The sequence below is a fragment of the Thamnophis sirtalis genome, unplaced genomic scaffold (genome assembly GCF_051295495.1).
Source record: "Thamnophis sirtalis isolate CommonGarterSnake01/CBP01778 unplaced genomic scaffold, rThaSir2_p1.2 scaffold_13, whole genome shotgun sequence".
Lineage (NCBI taxonomy): Eukaryota > Metazoa > Chordata > Lepidosauria > Squamata > Natricidae > Thamnophis > Thamnophis sirtalis.
The window spans coordinates 20,602,360-20,620,890 of record NW_028261393.1 but is presented as its reverse complement, the minus strand read 5'-3'; the positions used below and the strand labels follow the sequence as shown (position 1 = coordinate 20,620,890).

Below are 18,531 nucleotides of genomic sequence, written 5' to 3'. Positions count from 1 at the left end.
TGAGCAACTGGCTCATAGTTTTATTAGGTCTTGGGTCACAAACGAGCGGGAGGTATGAAAGCACCTTTGGTTCCCTAGAGATTGTTAAAGAGAAGGTCAAAAATCCATCGATGCAAAACTGAGTTTGGATTAGAGATTGAAAAAGGAGTTCTGTAGTCAAGTCTCTTCCAATCCAGAAATGTATTCAGTGAAAAGGTAAAGGTTCCCCTCGCACATATGTGCTAGTTGTTCCTGACTCTAGGGGGCAGTGCTCATCTCCGTTTCAAAGCCAAAGCATCAGCACTGTCTGAAGACATCTCCATGGTCATGTGGCTGGCATGACTAAATGCCAAAGGTTCATGGAACGCTGTTACCTTTCCACCAAAGGTGGTCCCTATTTTTCTACTTGCATTTTTACATGCTTTTGAACTGCTACATTGGCAGAGGGCTGGGACAAGTAACAGGAACTCACTCCATTACGCGGCACTAGAGATTTGAACCGCCGTACTGCCGACCTTTCTGATTGACAAGCTCAGTGTCTTAGCCACTCAACCACCGTGTCCCTTTTACTCAGTTATACATACCATAATATATTTACTGCTCTATGCACCCTGAGCAATATTGGCTGGGGAATTCTGGGAGCTGAAGTCCACAGTTCTTAAAGTGGACCAAGGTTGAGAAGCACTGGTTTAGAGAGATGCCAATTGACTTGTTATTTAAGAAAAGGAATGGATTGATTGGCAAACGTCTTTTCAGGACTCACAGTCCAGAGAACCTCTTTGATGGTCCAATTGGAGTTTCCACCGCCTGCTGATAGGCTGCTGGTCCTGGGCTCAGAGTTTCTGGATCGATTGTACGACCTGTTTTGGATCTAAAGCAGGATACCAGCACTGGAGGAGACACCCTGATCAGGGAGTCTTTAATTCGGTAGTGACCTAAATTTAAAAAAAAAGTATCAAAAACCAACTTTCCAAATGATACAGCCAAGTTTTATTCCCTTTTGAGAGATGCCCGTAATTGTTTAGTTGAGATAGGCAGCCATACAAATCAAATAATGATGATGGGAAAGGAAGCAAAGATAGTACCAAGGATAATAGGCGCCTTGGTTGCAATCCCATAATATCTGGATACCTCTTGCTCACCACTGGCATTGGCAAAATTACCATCAGTCAATTGCAAAAGAAAAAGGTGCTTACATCCTGCAGCAATGCCTTTAACACCATCAAATAACATCTGTTTATGCCAGGCCCTTGGGAAGGACGGATAGATGGATAAAAATGCCAAATCCAGTCTAAACATCTGGCTGATTGTGTGATGCACATAATAATAAATATACAAGTAGTCCTTGACTTATCACCACAATTGAGCCCAACATTTCTTTTGTTAAGTGAGATGTCTGTTAAGTGAGTTTTGCCCAGTGGTGAAAGTCAATTTTTTTTTACTACCGGTTCTGTGGCTTGGTGGGCGTGGTGTGGTTTAGTGGGTATGGTTTGGTGGGCATGGCAGGGGAAGGATACTGCAAAATCTGCATTCCCACCTACTCTAGGGCCACCAGAGATGGTATTTGCCGGTTCTCCAAACTACTCAAAAGTTCCACTACCGGCTCTCCAGAACCTGTCAGAAACTGCTGGATTTAACCCCTGGCCATTTTTGCTCATTTTGGGGGGCACACCCCCCCCCAGGAGCATTCTGCAAGCCCCTAAAGGCGATTCATGCCTTGGGGGGGGGAGAAATGGGACCGTTTTGGCAAAAAACACGCCGTTTTTGGAAGGTTTGCAAAGTGCAAAATCCTTTTTTTTTTATTTGCTTCTTCAAACCTTGGTGCGTCTTATACTCCGATGCATCTTATACTCTGAAAAATACGGTAGTTAGTAACAAGGTTCTTACACTAATCCGTGGCACGACAAAACCGCGCTACGCAAAATAGCGGAGATTAAATCGCGTCACTAAAGTCGCGACGTCATCATCGCGCGTCATCACCGCGGGGACAACAGCGCGGTGACAGAAGGGCGTTCTACATGCTTCGTTCTTTGCCTCCAAAGGTAGCCCTCCTCCTCCAGCTGACAGCGGCAGCGGGCACGGGGCAAAGCGGGCTGCCCAGCAGCAGCAGCCCGCGGGAAGGGTCCAGCACAGCCGCGGGGGGCATCAGGAAGCGGAGGAGGACGTGGCAGCGGCGGCGGCTGAGGCTCTCCCGGGGCCGGCGAAGCGGCCTTGCCCGGCAGAGGCAGGCTGCCCTCTTCTTCCTCAACAACATCTCCTTGGATGGGCGGCCGCCGCCACCGGGCAAGCCCGCTTCGCCGGCCCCGGGAGAGCCTCAGCCGCCGCCGCCGCCGCCCGCCCTGCCTCTTCCTCCGGGGGAGGCGCCGGCGGCGCAGGCCGCCCGTCCAAGGAGATGTTGTTGAGGAAGAAGAGGGCAGCCTGCCTCTGCCGGGCAAGCCCGCTTCGCCGGCCCGGGAGAGCCTCAGCCGCCGCCGCTGCCACGTCCTCCTCCGCTTCCTGATGCCCCCCGCGGCTGTGCTGGACCCTTCCCGCGGGCTGCTGCTGCTGGGCAGCCCGCTTTGCCCCGTGCCCGCTGCCGCTGTCAGCTGGAGGAGGAGGGCTACCTTTGGAGGCAAAGAACGAAGCATGTAGAACGCCCTTCTGTCACCGCGCTGTTGTCGCGGCGGTAGGGTCGTTTTTTTATTAGCGCTTCGGACGCCGCGGATTTGCCTCCGCACTTATGTCGGCGCGGATAAGGGCATCGCGGTTTTGTGGTGGAACCCACTAATCTGCCTTCCCCATTGACTTTGCTTGTTAGAAGATCACAAAAGGTGATCACATGATCCTGGGACACTGCAACTGTCATCAATACATGCCAGTAGCCAAGTGTCTGAATTTTGATCAAGTGACCCTGGGGATGCTGCAACAATCAATGGTCATCAGTCACGTTTTTCAAGACTCTTGTAACTTCAAATGGGTCACTAAATGAGCTGTTATAAGTCGAGGACTACCTGTATTTACTGTTAGCTAATACTTTTTATTAGGACCAATAGAAATTATGCAAAGATACATATCAACTTTTTGAGTTCTTCAGAACTTTTCCTGACCATCGAATTGAGGCTGGAGAAGAAACTGAATTCAAGAGTGAGTTGCATGTTTGAAACATCTGGCCTCTATTCTTGCCCTTCCTTCCATTTCTTGCTGAGGAAAGTCTTCTGATTTTTTTTTTATCATAGATCAAAGAACCATTAGTTGCTATGTTTTGCCCCCAGTGAAAGGTACCTTTGAACAAGTATCCATTACTTGGAATAAGAGCAGTGGTGAAATTCATTTTTTTTTTTTTTACTGCCAGTTCTGTGAGCGTGACTTGGTGGGCATGGCAGGGGAAGGATATTGCAAAATCTCCAGTCCCTTCCCATCTGGGGCCAGCCAGAGGTGATATTTGCAGGTTCTCCGAACTACTCAAAATTTCCACTACCTGTTCTCCAGAACCTGTGAGAACCTGCTGAATTTCACCCCTGAATAAGAGTGAAATCTTCCAATTTCTTGGGCAAAATGTGTTTTTAGGACTACATCTGCCAAACAATTGGATTACAAGGGTGAAAAAAAGGCTGCCATTCTTTCAAAGAATTATTTCAGTTTCTAAATAACAGACTGTCCATAGAAAGCTAAGAATTATACACAGTCAAGTAGAAAAAATGTTAGGAAAATAGAGCAATTTATTTCTTTATTAAATTTATTGTTTTTCCCCAGCCTCTCTTCTTCCCAGGTCATTGCTAAGTGGTAAATCATGTGGTGTAGGTGACCAACTAATAATTTTGATACACATATCATATGCATAGCATTTTTATGCACTTGGCAAGGTTGCACTGCCCTCTTTCCAGCATGCATTTTATTTCTGTCCTTTTGAACATTATACAAAGAAGGCACATTTTTGCTTACATGGAGAAGGCACTGGTTCCTTGCTGCTACATGACATGGTCCGTTTTGTTTTTGATGAGAAGACAGACTTGGCACCAAGTTTATAGTTCTGTTTGCAAAGATCCACTGCAACCTGGAAATGCAAATCTGTGTTTTATAAGGAGCTGATCTTTCAAGTGTCATTAGATTGGTTTTTAATTGGACATTAAATCTGCCTACTTCCAAAACAGTGGTGCTCGTTAATTTCTCCGCCTGAAGTATTGCAAGCGCATCAGCCGAATAATAGCCTGCTAAGATATGTGAATGCTATTATTTTAGAGTAAACTTCAATAACTAGCAAGAAGATCCATCTTTATGGCATGGCCTTTGGTCACTGTGGGGTAAAACACTCTCTTGTACAGTTGTTTTTTTTTTAAATAGTGTACTCCGCAATTTTATTAAAACACAAAATTTTGTATGGAGGAATGAAGTTGTGCAGAATCAGGTACGATGATCCGTGTTTTATTCTTTAAAGCATGTTTCTCAACCTTGGCAGCTTGACAATGTGTGGACTTCAGCTCCCAGAATTCTCTAGCAAGTGGGAATTGCAATCCATACATCTTCAATTTGACAAGGTTGGGAAACACTATTTTAAAAGGATTTGTTTTGGTCTACATCAGGGGTGTCAATTTCATTGAGAGCCATATCAGGGCTGTGTCCGACTGGGTGGGTGGGTGGCAACCGGGTGGGCATGGCCAGCTTGACGCCACTGCCCAAACTGCTGGCATGTTCCTCTTCGCATTTGGTAGACCAGGCCAAAGCCACGCTGCCCTGATCTTTCCTCTTCACACTGTGTAGGCCAGGACGGCCCCGTGGCCTGGGTCCAACCACATTGTTGGCCAGATTTGGCCCACAGGTCTTGAGTTTGACACCCCTGGTCTACATGATCTCCATGGTCTATATCAATGTCAAGGGCAGAAACAATATCTGCTGAACTGCAGCTTTTATAATAAGGTTTTCCCCAGATCACATGCACCTGCTTTTTTAGCCAGTGCAAATAGATAAATTAAGGGCTCATTATCCTATGGTGAATTTTGCACAACCCCGAGGGAAAGGTGTAACTGCTGGATCTACTTTGTAAGGAATTCTTTGTCTGGAAACTAATTACCCTTTCTAATCCATAACAGACTTGGGCAACAAATTAGCCTACAAATAAAAGATCGTGCATTGGGACACGGATGACATAATTGGGACTTCAGAGCCCCAAGAGGTTTCCGCCAACCTGGTGCCCTTCAGAGATTAGAGAGATGTGGATGGTAATCCAATTCACCTGGAGAACATCAGATTGCAGATTCTTCTCAGCAGTCTTCTCTATGTGGCACTGAGCATCCCTGCTAGACTGCAACTCCCATCCCTCCTGGTCTCTTATGATAATCTAAGAGCTTTGGTGCAAGCTAGTAACATCTTCTACACTCAACAAAAAAAGAGACAATCCCACAAAGCCCAGCTGGATCTGGGCCAATTGCAGATTGCCAACAAAATATGACAAAGGCCAATCTGATCCAAAGTGAATCAGCAGCATTGAACTCTCATATCAACCAGGGTCTTTGGAGACAACCAAAGCAGGCTTTTTGTTAGTCCAGTGCTCTTCTGCTTGGTTGGACCTCAGCTCTTCTCTCTGTGCAGCCGGTCTGGGGAAATGGAAGAGGGAGTTAAGACATTTGGAGTACCTGATGATGCTGTTTGATTGTTCTCTACTGAGGGGATCCAAAAGGTGTAGATTCCCAGCCAAAGCACAACCCAGATTTAAACCCACCTTCACGTGTGCATGCTCAGTAAAAAATCTTGGGTCAAGCCATCTTTCTCAGCATAGCCCAGAGGTGCTCCCAGTTCAGCCCGGATCGGGCAAACTGGTAGTAGCGGCAGCGGGAGGCTCCGCACACCCACTCAGACACTTCTGCACATCGCTTCACACGCAGAAGCATCGCATGTGAGCGCGCCCGAACCGGTAGTAAAAAAAATTGGCAACCCACCACTGCCATAGCCTACCCTACAGAATTGTTCTGATAGGAAAAATGAAAGTGTTCTATTTAATGAATAAAGAGTGAATAAAGAATGCAGAGAAGAGCAAGAAAAATGATTAGGGGGCTGGAGGCTAAAACATATAAAGAACATTTGCTGGAATTGGATATGTGTAGTTTAATGAAAAGAAGGACTAGGGGAGACATGATAGCAGTGCTCCAATATCTCAGGGGCTGCCACAAAGAAGAGGGAGTCAAGCTATTCTCCAAAGCACCTGAGGGCAGGCAAAAAGCAATGGGGGGAAACTAATCAAGGAGAGAAGCAACTCAGAAATAAGGAGAAACGTGCTAACGGTGAGAACAATTAACTAGTGGAATTTGCCTTCAGAAGTTGTGAATTCTCCAACACTGGAAGTTTTTAAGAAGAGATTGGACAACCATTTGTATGAAATGATATAGGGTTTCCTGCCTGAGCAGGGGGTTGGACTAGAACAGTGTTTCTCAACCTTGGCAACTTGAAGATGTCCGGACTTCAACTCCCAGAATTCCCCAGCCAGCGAATGCTGGCTGGGGAATTCTGGGAGTTGAAGTCCGGACATCTTCAAGTTGCCAAGGTTGAGAAACACTGGACTAGAAGACCTCCAAGGTCCCTTCCAACTCTAAGAATTATGACTTGAGCTTCTGTAGGAAAATGGCTCTGTAAGCCCAAAACCAAACAAATAAATTGGACAATAGAGAGAAACTCCAAAGAAAATCTTTTGATTCGTTTTTCTTCTGTTGTTCAAGCTTACTTTTTTTTTAACCTCCCAGCCCACCCAGAGCTCCAATCTAATTCTCTCCTTTTATCTTCTCGGGCTGAACCTCTGCTTGAATACATGCTGCAAACATGAGTCCTTCATTTCTTCCCGTTTGGTCTCCTCCCCCACGGCCATAAATTATTGTGCTTGCCTATTTTTTTTTTAAAATAGATCATTTCCTGTTTGGTTTCTCCAAAGGTTATGCATTACAGTTAAGTCTCAGAGTAAATCATGGGTTAGTGATTAACTCAAGGAGGATTTCTTCCTCCCAGGAGAAACCTTCTCTATAATATTCAGTTTCAGTTAATATTTTTATTAGGGTGGGCTGATGATAACCATTGGCATCCTTCTGTCTCAAAGACTGTGGTATCGTGCTCTGGAAAGAGGTCAAAGTGGAGTGTCCTCTCCAAAGCACAAGGCCTGGGTAGATTAATATGGAGGATAGACTGTTACCCAAGCAGCAGATCCCCCTCCACTCTTCTCCATGTCGCTGAAATAGTCCCATGGAACGGCAGAGCGGATACGACTGGTTCCAGCTGCATCGCAGGAGTTACCAGAATGTGGTTGTACACAGTCACGAACTGCTTCCGAGACTCTGGCTCCGGATTTTGCCTCGAGGTTGACTCCTGAAGCCTTTTCCAGTAGTGGATATAGCCACAAGACAGTGGAGGTTTGTAATCAGAGTTTCCCTTCTCCTGGAAGATGGTTCTGCCGCTTTATCTGCCGTTGGGGCGTCGAGCCCTCTTCCGCCTTCAAAACCATTGACCGTCTTCTCCTGTAACCTCAGAAAGGGGCCCTTACGAGGTGCAACCAGCCGGGCCAGCTGGACCAAGGACTGATGATAAGGCAGCGATGAATTGCAGGGAATGGCTTTGGGCCAAAACTGAGAGAGGCACCATAGAGATCAGTTGCCTTTTCTTCAGTATCATTCCACCATTCATTCATCTTTCCATGCTTCTCACCAGGTAGCGGGTGAAAGCCACAAGGTAGACCAGGCTATGAAACTCATGCCAATATAGATCAGATTTGCTTCAGTAGACTATAGGCCAGCTGTAGTAAAAGAACCTTGCAAGTCTGGATATGCTTGCCCTTTACCTTCCTTTATCCTCAGGTGACCTAAGAAGGGACTTGTCTTTTTTCTCAAGTGCTTTTCTTGGCCTGGGCTGAAGCCCCTCTTATCTGACCATTACCTTAGTAGCAAGTCCTCCTCCTCTTGGAATTTAGGCCATTTTACACCCAGCATCATGAACTGTTTGCACAACGGGGTTGCTTATTGTGGGGAAACTGAGTCATAGTGCCCCAGAAGCTAAGGCCACTCCGGAATCATAAGGATGAAGGTGCTGGACCACAGCTACATATGGTAGCCTAACCTGGACAGTACCATTACGGAATGAGTCACATCTTGCCAGCCTTGCCAAGAATCAAGGCCAACACTACCATCAGTGCTAGCATGAGAGTGGGAGCCACCCAAGACACTGTGGTCAAGGGTGCATGTTGACTTTGCGGGACCATTCCATGGTTGACGCATACTCAAAGTGACTCGAGGTGGTGCTCATGAAGTCAACCAACTCAGACGCCGAAATCCGAGCACTCCAAAAGATGTTCACAACCCACGGCCCACCCGACATCCTTGTGTCAGACAATGGGCCACAGTTCACGGCAACTCAGTTCAAATTCTTTTTGGTAAGCCATGGAATCCACTATGCACTAATTGCACCGTTCCACCCCACTGGCAACAGCCAAGCAGAGAGAATGATGCAAACAACAAAAGAGGTGCTGGCACAAATGGGACCAAGGGACTGGCAGGTGTGAATAACAAAATACCTGCTAGTTCATCACATCACATCCACTGCCACAGCTAACCGGAGCCCAGGAGAACTACTAATGGGCCACCAACTAAGAACTAATCTGGATAGATTGCATCCGGACTACTCGGCAGAGGTCCCCACAGACTCAACCAGTAAAGTCCGAACATTTGCCAGAGGCGACCGAGTCTATGCCCACAACTACCCGGGCTGCCACATGTGGATGCCAGCCCAAGTCATAGAAATAACCAGGCCACGCTCTTATCACATGGAGCTAGAAGACAGCAGGGTGTGGCACTGCTACATTGATCAATTACGGAGTCGTCTCAAGGCCTCTGCCCACCAACAACCAGAAGGGACAACAATAGACAGAACCCAAAGGAGCAGGGCGGGGTGAGGCAGGGTGGCACATCCACCCCACGGAATCGGACAACCGATGGGACAAATACCTGTGGAGCTGACTTCCCCTGTATTTGTAGCACCTGCCGCTGAGGCTCCACAATCGCCACAACCGATTCCTGAGGAGGACGACTCTGTCCAGCCATCTGTTTCACACGCCGGTTCTTTGGAAATAAAGGGGAGAACCAAGCAGGTCAGAACGGACCCGCAATTGGCCTTCAGATGACGAGACTCTACTGCCGCCGCAAACAAATCCTGTGGAGGACTCCATTCAGCTGCCTGCTCCACACACTGACTCTTCGAGAATGAGCGGAGGATCGTGCAGGTCAGAACAGACCCGCCACCGACCTGCGTACTTACAGGATTACTGGAGACAGAAGACTCCAGCTAGATAGGGAGGGGTGTTACGTATGCAAATACGAAGTTGAGAGTCTTCACTCTGGTCGGTGATTTACACAGGAAAATACTTTGAACTGATTGGTCAACAGCTGACAGCTCCCTTTAAAAGGAGCGCACCAGCCAGCAGCTTTTGCTACATTGTAGCAGTGGTGGGTTGCAGGCAGTATGCCCCAGTACAGGCGTACCGGTTCCCACCCGGAGCACAGGGTACCGTTCCAGTTGCAACGGGATCAGGAACCCACCACTGCATTGTAGACTATGAGCAGAATAAAGGTTATTGTTCACTTTATGTGGCTTCGTCTCCATTCTTGCCCACATTCTAACAGAATCTCCATCCCCTGCCCTTCCCTTCTCAGGCCAGGCGAGGACTGAGTGGGAGGGAAGTGCGAGGGCTGGGCCAGCCAGTGGTGAGTTCAGCTGACAGGAAGCCATAGCAGGGAGAAGAAAGAGCTGTGGATTGCTGACACCCATTGCTTCAGCCTGCCTGTGCCACAACTCCCCCCACCCCTTGCCACAAAAGCACTATTACCTTGTTCCGGCTGAGGGCTGCACTACTCCTTCACAATGCACCTCCTGCAAAGTTGCAAGTTGCACGTACCTTCCTCTATGGCAGAGATTTTCAGCCCCACCACAAGCTACCTGGCCAGTCCCATATTTCAGAGCTCTAGTCACGGGACTGGCCCATTGGTCATCCCGGAGCAACTCCTCCACCCGGGCTCGTCACAGACCACCAATATTTTCTCGTGGACCACCAGTTGGTGACCTTGGCTCTACATTAAGACTTCACACAAGCTATTCTTGAACTATATTGTACTGTACACACTTCTGTTCCACTGTTGATCAAGATGTTTTTTAGGATCAGCCACACCAAAAACATTAGCCAAACTTTCAAGGTCTGCAAAATTTCTTCCCCAGATGAAATGCTACTAAAAAGCAGGGTCAGAGAAGATGTAATACAGATTACCAAATCATTAGTTTCGTGGTGCATAAAATGTGGAGTAATAATCTAGAAAATAGTTTGGTTGCTCTATTTACCCTTGTAGATGTATTTGATATTTTAAAAAAACAGAGTCACCCATTCCAATTTCAGACCTGCAGCTCTACTTGGTTTTTTTGTTTTGTTTTGGAGAATGCTGTTTCTAATTATTCATTTGTTTCTAAATGTAATTCAATAGAATAATTTCCTATCTCCTGCAGTAGGTGGCATCACTTAATCAATATTGGCTGGCCTCAAGAAACCTTAACATTCGACTGAGTTAACATTGGTTCACACACATCTCTCTTGAGAAAAATCAAGTGTGCCTTGACCAGTGGTGAAATGCATTTTTTTACTACCAGTTCTGTGGACGTTGCATGGTGGGCGTGGTGTGGCTTGGTGGGCATGGCAGGTGAAGGATACTGTAAAATCTCCATTCCTTCCCCACTCTGGGGCCAGTCAGAGGTGGCATTTTCCAGTTCTCCAAACTACTCAAAATTTTCATTACCGGTTCTCTAGAACCTGTCAGAACCTGCTGGATTTCACCCCTGGTCTTGACCTCTCATTGGTATTAATGAATGGGTTTTGATGCAAATGTGCCAATGCAGTGTTTATCAACCTTAGAAACTTTAATATAATGGGTAGGGGAATTCTGACAGAAGGTTGATAAATACTGCTGTAACGAAACCACGCCTTCAATGAGGTAGAAGTGAGCAGCTCGCTTGGTGAGCTTCAATTCAATTTCATCCTCCTCCATCATTTCCCCAACTTGCCTTTTTCCTACCTTGACGTAAGAGATGATTAGGCTGAGCCTGAGAGAGGAATCAAATGCATCATCCACGTCCCTTCACACTCACAAGAGATCTAAGTCCAGCCCACCTTGAATTCTGTTGACTCTTATCTATGGCCAACTCGCTTCGACCATTAGTACTCCAGATTCTTATAGAGAACTTTAGCATACAATAATCCTGGATGGATGGATGGATGGATGGATGGATGGATGGATGGATGGATGGATGGGACGGATGGATGGATGGATGGATGGATGGATGGATGGATAGACGGATGGACGGACGGACGGACAGACAGACAGACAGACCTGAACTTCCTGGACTACTGATTTCCTGTGGTTGACACTTTTGAAGCTCCGATTGGCCTTCTGCTCTCCACCACCCTTCCCTTGGGGCTATATGCCATTTCTTACATTGTATTGGTTGGGGGCTGGCCCGGTCTTTCTGGCAATCTTCCTGGTGGCGAATGGTGGATGAAACATGCTAGAATACCCCAAGCTGAAGTCTTTCTTGGAATGAAAAGTAGGTGAGATGTCATAGGCATTTGAAGCAGGATAGTTGGGGATTCTCTGGTGAGCAATCCGGACATCCTGCAAAGGTTGTAATGAAGTGAAGCTGAATAATTTTTAGGTATACCATTGGGTCAGCTTTACCAACGTCCCTACCCCGAAAAGTTCATTTATGGAATCCTCGATGCACTCTGAGCTTGGCTGTTTGCTTGGAAATATTCCTTACCCATCTGGTGATGTTACCTAGTCAGGTAATGGATGTCTGCGATCAAAGAACCAAATTCAGAGAGCATCATGGACTTTCTTCTATAAGGCTATGCATCTCTGATTTTTCTACATTGCCAGTTAAATCTAAGACAGGGAAAGGAAATCTTTGTGCTGCGTCCTATGTTATCTTACTAAGAATTTCGGGAAATGTGGCGCCAAAAGGTGTTATCTACAGAAAACCTAACGACAAATTTTGTGTTCATTTTCATGGGAGGGCTATGGGAGTATCATATTTCCTTTTGATTTCCTACTCACATTTTTATGCTAAGATTGCCATCTGAACAAGAATTTTCATCCCAATGAGAACTCTCTTAAACTCTTCCCTGGGGTGGTAACATCACTGCAAGTTGATTTATGGCATCATTTTCACATTGCAACTCTTCCTCGGACAGTGCTTGGTGTGTTGACAGCTGGTATTTATTTGCCACTGCAGTGAGAGTTTGGACATATTGTCCCCGCGATGATGCAAATATAAGCTCGCACCACATTAGTCAGGATTAAAATGTACCATGTGATTAAAATCTTCTCAGAATTAAACAAACTGGTATACCGAGTTGGTTAAGAACGTGAACTCCAAGAGATGAGTCTGGCTTAAATGTCAGCTCAGATATATTTACAGCAGGGGTGTCAAACTCGGTTTCATTGAGGGCTGCATGAGGGTTGCGTTTGACCTCGAAGGGCCAGGGTGGGCATGGCCAGGGTGGGTGTGGCCAGCTCAAAGTCATTTGTATCATGGGCACCTGTGGTGGCTCAAGCGCTCTACCCACGAAAACGGGCTCCCGAGCTCTATTTTTGCCTGCAACGGCATCCTGCAATCCTATGCTGATGAAAACAGAGTTCAGAAGGACCCATCTACGTGGTTGCTAGAAACTGAGATGGAGTTGCTGGCACAAAATCAATCTGCCAAGAAATCTCTCAGCTTGCACTTTTCCACTCCAAGATATCAAGTTTCCAGAGTTCATATTCTGACATATTAAAAGCACAATTTGGAAATATGTCCGATGCAGAAGAAAATGGAGCAGAATTCTGCTTTTCCAAAGTATATTTATAGGGCAGTCTTGCAAAGATACATTTGAATATTCCCACTTAGTCGTATAAAAGGGTTTGGTAGCCACCAGCAATTGTGCTCCAGAGTCGTATATGTTTGATCTTCAGAATAGTAACCAAGCCGTAGTTTGTTCAACCATGGTTTAGTGAATAAATCACAATTGGTTTCACAAATCCACTACGATGTAATCTCTAGTTTATAAGTGGCTGACTTCCCCAAACTTGTAAACCACCCTGAATCACTTAGACAGTAAGGTGGGTTTTGTATAAATTTAGTTAATAAATAGTAATAGCACTTAGACATATAAGACTGGTCACAGTGCTTTTACAGCGCTCTCTAAATTGTTTACAGAGAAAGCGTAGTGCCCCCAACAATCTGGCTCCTCATTTTACTGACCTCGGAAGGATGAAGGGCTGAGCCAACCTTGAGCCTGGTGAGATTTGAACTGCCATATTGCAGGCAGTCAGCAGAAACAGCTTGCAGTACAGCACTCTAACCACTGTGCCACTGTGGCATATATACATACTATTGGAAATAAATACTTGCAAAACTGAAGAATTTAGTTCTTCATATTTTAGTTTTAGTTGATGTGCAAATCCAGTTTTGGACAAGCAAGTATACATCTTTTGGGGCTAAGGTTAAGATCAGGGTTAGAAAAAGTTGATTCCACTACATTTTACAGGAATTTCTTTTGTAGGTTACTTTTAAGGATCAAAACCAACCTGAAATATAGCAATCTCTACCAGCGGATAAATGCACTTTTTATCTCTCACAGGGAGTTAATACAATGCTTCTAAACGGTAGGAAAACAAAACAGTGAGCTAGAAAGTATGATAGTGTGACCTCATTTCTGTCTCTTTCTCTACAGAGAAATACAATTTCCATAAACTATTTTCCTTACCAAGGAAGGGAAAAAACAGGTTCCTTTCCGAGACTGGGAGACATTGTCAAGAAGCATAGATTGATGGATGATATTATAAAGTCCGGGCCCTGGATTTTCATTCTGGGGGGGAAAAAAAAACACCAGAAGAATCATTTGGAAAATGTCACAAAGATCTGCCTGCCAATACTCAGGAAATGGGCTTGATCATTGTGTGCTTCAAACAGCTATTAACAGAAGGATCATGGAGGAGTTCTCAGTATGTGGTAATATTTATTTTGTTCCTTAATAATTAGATTTCTTGAAATTGTCTTGCTTGATGTAGAGCAAGGGTTACTTATATGCAAGGGTGGCCTTCCAAAATTTTAGCAAGGGGTTCTGTGCCCGATTGGCGGGGGTGTTTTTGACCTCCCTGGGCTCTGGAGATTTTTTTGAGCCTCCGGGAGGGTGAAAACGGCCTTCCTGAACTTCCAGTAGGCCCGTTTTTTGCCCTCTCCGGGCCTCTGGCCGCACTTTGAACTTACCTGCATCCAAAATGGAGAGTCCTGGGAGGGAGGGGTGGGCAGGGGTGGCCCAGAGTGGGATTTGGGGGTTATCTGAACTACACAACTGAACTTACTGAGATGTGGTGATCTTGTAAGATTTTGGCTATTATAACTTTAAAAAAAACAAAACCTTTTTTACAATCATTTCTTTTTGGGATCCCATCTATGCAATCTGCTTTCAGACGCCATATTGCCAGCAATGACCTGATCTGCAGATTAAAAAATAGACTATTTTTAATGACAGTATAATCGATGACCTTATGTCAACATAGACTTTTTTTTTTTTTCTTCTCTGTGTAAAAAAAAAAAAAAAACCACCCAAGGGCTGGTTTTGCTACTTAAGCACATTGCTGGTAAGCAAAGATTCTTTGTGTTTATGCTAAAATAGGGCAGTTTGCTAAAGTGACAAAAACAATTGACAAGAAAAGAGCCCATTGCTCTACTTGGGAACCATTGTGCCGGAGGTTGTATTCAGCCGATTCGGACAGGTTCGCCTGAACCGGTAGTGCCAAACTGCGGGGGGACCCACTCACCTGCCCCAGCTCCAAAACATCCTATGTAGCCTTGTTTCTGATGCAATAGCAATAGCAATAGCCGTTAGACTTATATACCGCTTCATAGGGCTTTCAGCCCTCTCTAAGCGGTTTACAGAGTCAGCATATTGCCCCCACAGTCTGGGTCCTCATTTCACCCACCTTGGAAGGATGGAAGGCTGAGTCAACCTTGAGCCGGTGAGATTTGAACCGCTGAACTGCAGAACTGCAGTCAGCTGAAGTGGCCTTCAGTACTGCACCCTAACCACTGCACCACCTCGGCTCTGCATGCACACCATGTGCACTAGCAAAGTGCATGTGCGGAAGGCATCTGTGACGCAAGGATGCACATGTGTGCGCTCACAGTTGCAAACCGGTGATAAACCTAAGTGAATGCCACTGCTGCATTGCGCCCTTGGTGCCAAAATAAGGACATGGGCTTCCCCCATGGAGGATTTACCTGACATGAGCTTGACCTCATGGGTGGAGAGACACACAATGGCATGAAGATGTGAACAACCTTTCCGTTTTCATAAGCCACTCAATATCTTGCTGGCTTGTGGTTTCATTTCTGGTCAATTGTCCCTGTGCTCTAAGCAGGTTCTTCTTTTGCTTGTTTCAAAATCAGAATAATCTCGTTTTAATGGAGCATATCTCAAGTTACATGGCAAAGCAGGCCTCAAGCCGAAGATTAGGTTTCTCCAAGCGTCTGTGCAACCTCCTAGAGAGACTCAAGGAACGCAAATCCGTGGCGTGCCTAATCCCACCTAGACATCTGATTTGCCCTGAATTGTTTAAGCGTGTGGGCAGAACGTATTATTTTAAGGAGCCACACCCCTCCTGACTCAATTTCCATCCAGAGCGACATTTCTTTTATTCCTCAAAGAGTGCTGGGTGGGTTTGCTATTTATAGAAAGAAAGAAAGCAAAACGAGACGGTTGTCCTGAATGCCACTTTCGGTCTTCTGCAGATGACTCAGGGAGCTTTCATCCAAAAAATGGCCTGAAAGGTTTTGCAAAAACGTCACACAGTCAAGCAAAACAGTGACACTGGCCAAGGTGGCATCTAGAGGAGGGGTCTCCAACCTTGGCAACAGACTTCAACTCCCAGAATTCCCCAGCCAGCTTTAGGTAAAGGTAAATGTGGAAAGCATCATCCTAAAAATCAGGGGGAGTTTAGCCTCACCATCCTGGCTGCCATCCTGGCTTTTTTGCCACACCCTATGGATGCCCCTGGCAGGCCTGAGACTCTCTCTCTTTTTTTTTCTCCCCCTCCCTCCCTCCCTCCCTCCCTCCCTCTCCCTCTCTCCCATGTGTAAAAATATGACTTTTCTCTAGGTATATGTATCAGAGGTAATATTCAGCTGGTTCGGACCGGTTCAGCCAAACCAGTAGCGGAAATTGCCCACCCGCCCCAGCTCTATATCATCCTATTTAGGCACATTTTTGAGGCCCAGCACATGCGTGGAAGGCACACACATGAGAAAAGCACATGTGCGGAAGGCCAGGCTCATGTGCGGAAGGAACCCGTGCGCCCGCAAACTGGTGGTAATAAAATGTGAAACACACCACTGGTGGGTGGGTGGGTGGGTGGGTGGGTGTGTATATATACACATATAATGTATATCCATATCCCTAGAGAAAAGTTAGAATGCCACCTGCTCTCTCCGTGAAACCTGGGAAGAAGCGAATGTTCTCTAGGGATACTCAAGAGCCTGCCAAAACTTTGTATTCCTTGTGGCTTGGCTGGCTGCCTGCAAGTGTTATGAAGCAGGAAATTCCTGGGAGGAAAAAGGGGCACTTTGTAGAGCTGACTTCAAGTTTTTCAAAGACTGCCTGCTTGTTGGGCTTTGAGAACTCAGCCTCAGGCATGGGTTCTTTGGTTGTCCAGCCAAGATGTCCATCCAGGTGAGATGCTTTTCTTGGCTCTGCCAGGTTGGCTTGGCGAGTGGTGTATTTCTCAGCCAGCTATTGTGAGGGAGGAAAGGACTGGAAAGATGCATGTTTTTGATGGTGGAGGAGAAGGAGGGAGGGAAGGCAGGTGGGGCCTCTGGCAGTGACTGAAGAACTGAAGGTGTGAGAGAAGCATTCTGGCTAACCGTTCTTCCCATCTGCTCCTTTCTCCCGGCCAATCATTTAAATAGGTGTTTATTTCCAAGCTTGGCAGCTTGAAGATGGGTGGACTTCAACGCCCAGAATTTCCCAGCCAGCATGTTTGAAAGCTGGAAAAGTTTGACCCCAGGACACACAAAGCAGTCTTCATGTTCTCTCTGCCATACTGACTTTGTCTATTCCTAGCTCATGCTTTCAAGCAGGTGTGTTTAACCTTGGCAACTTTAAACCTAAAACGTATAGACTTCAACTCCCAGAATTCCCCACAAGTCTCAAAGTAGCCAAAGTATGACCCTTGGAAGTCAAGGAAATTAACAAGTCTTAAAGTTTCCGGAGTTGGAAACCTCTGCTTTGAACAATTTTAATTTGGATCTTTTCATTCTGGAAAGTCATTTGTCTTCCCTGCTTAATCTAAATCCGAGCCATGGTGAATTAATGTTGAGGTGCTTCCCATACACACAGACAATACACAAACACTTTAGGGCAGGGGGTCACCAACCTTTCAGACCTCAGGGACCACTAAATTCCTTATTTTAAATTCCACGGAGCCCTAATATGATCTGCCTAATGACTGGCTGGGTGGGGATGGCTAGGTGGTCATGTGACTGGGTGGGCGTGGCCAACTCGATGTCACTCATGTCGAGGGGAGACTTGCCAGGCTCTACTCACACCCTTCCCGTCCAGGCTCCTCAGGGCCCCAACAGGAAGCAATTGTTGGAGTTAAGCAGCCACCATGAGAAAGAGTTGGCAAAACAACTCAGTTCAAATTGGATGTGACCAAGAAGGAGTCTCAGCAGAAGCACCTCACTGAGGACTACGAGAATAGGCTTTTCAAGAAGAGGGAAGACCTGTGGGAGTGCAAGGCCAGGTACTGGCACCTGGAGGCTCAATGGGCTGAGATGGTCAGCCAGTTCCGTGATGCAGTCCCACTGGAACAAGGTTCTCCGGCTCTTTGCCACCAGCGGCGCTTCCCTCCAGCCTTCACCCCAAACCCTGTACCAGGAGTCTGAAGCAGACCCCAAGTTGGAATTTCTGCTCCCCTCCGACCCGCACATAAAGACCCCGAAGGGGGAGACTGCAGTAATACGAATATTCATTGCACATATCCGGCACAGGGGCCGTAATTTGAGGACTCCTGATTTAGTGCAATATAAAAAATGCAAATAATTTTTCTGTGGACCACCAAAATTTTCTCATGGACCACCACTGCTTTAGGGCATTCGTGGTCACGTGACTTGACCAGACTTGTTCAATCATTGGTAGGTTTTCTGGGAGGTGTTTCAAAGGAGGGGGAAGCAATAGAAATCCTTGCCTATTCATCAGTCATCCAGCATATTTGGGATATTCTTGGCATCACTAATCAGGGCAATACATTTTACTAACCACAAGGACAGCAACCAAAATCAGGCAGCAGATTTATTCTGTCAGCAAGACGTAATCTCTATGCAGGAAGGGCTGAATTATGCTAAAGATGCTCGGTAAGGAAAGGTTATGAATGGAAATGGCTGAGAGAAATCAGGAAGGTAAGATAAAGAATCTCATAAACAAATGGGGAACATGGATTCATGAACAAGCATGGCAGCTTCCTTTAG

The 18,531-nt window shown here is 46.2% G+C and overlaps 1 protein-coding gene across 3 annotated transcripts in view; it reads right to left on the bottom strand.

Annotated features, from left to right (window-relative positions):
* The window catches only part of STPG1 (sperm tail PG-rich repeat containing 1), a 45,081-nt gene that overhangs the window by 16,072 nt on the left and 10,478 nt on the right, over nt 1-18,531 (bottom strand). For 2 of the 3 annotated variants that reach the window (XM_087728351.1, XM_087728352.1), the window contains exons 4-7: nt 13,772-13,873; nt 11,460-11,636; nt 3,901-4,012; nt 743-914 (exon numbers count right to left, since the gene is read on the bottom strand). In XM_087728351.1, the coding sequence (XP_087584477.1) occupies nt 743-914; nt 3,901-4,012; nt 11,460-11,636; nt 13,772-13,873 (563 nt within the window). The remainder of the gene's footprint in view (nt 1-742; nt 915-3,900; nt 4,013-11,459; nt 11,637-13,771; nt 13,874-18,531) is intronic. The other variant, XM_087728353.1, reaches the window with a different exon arrangement.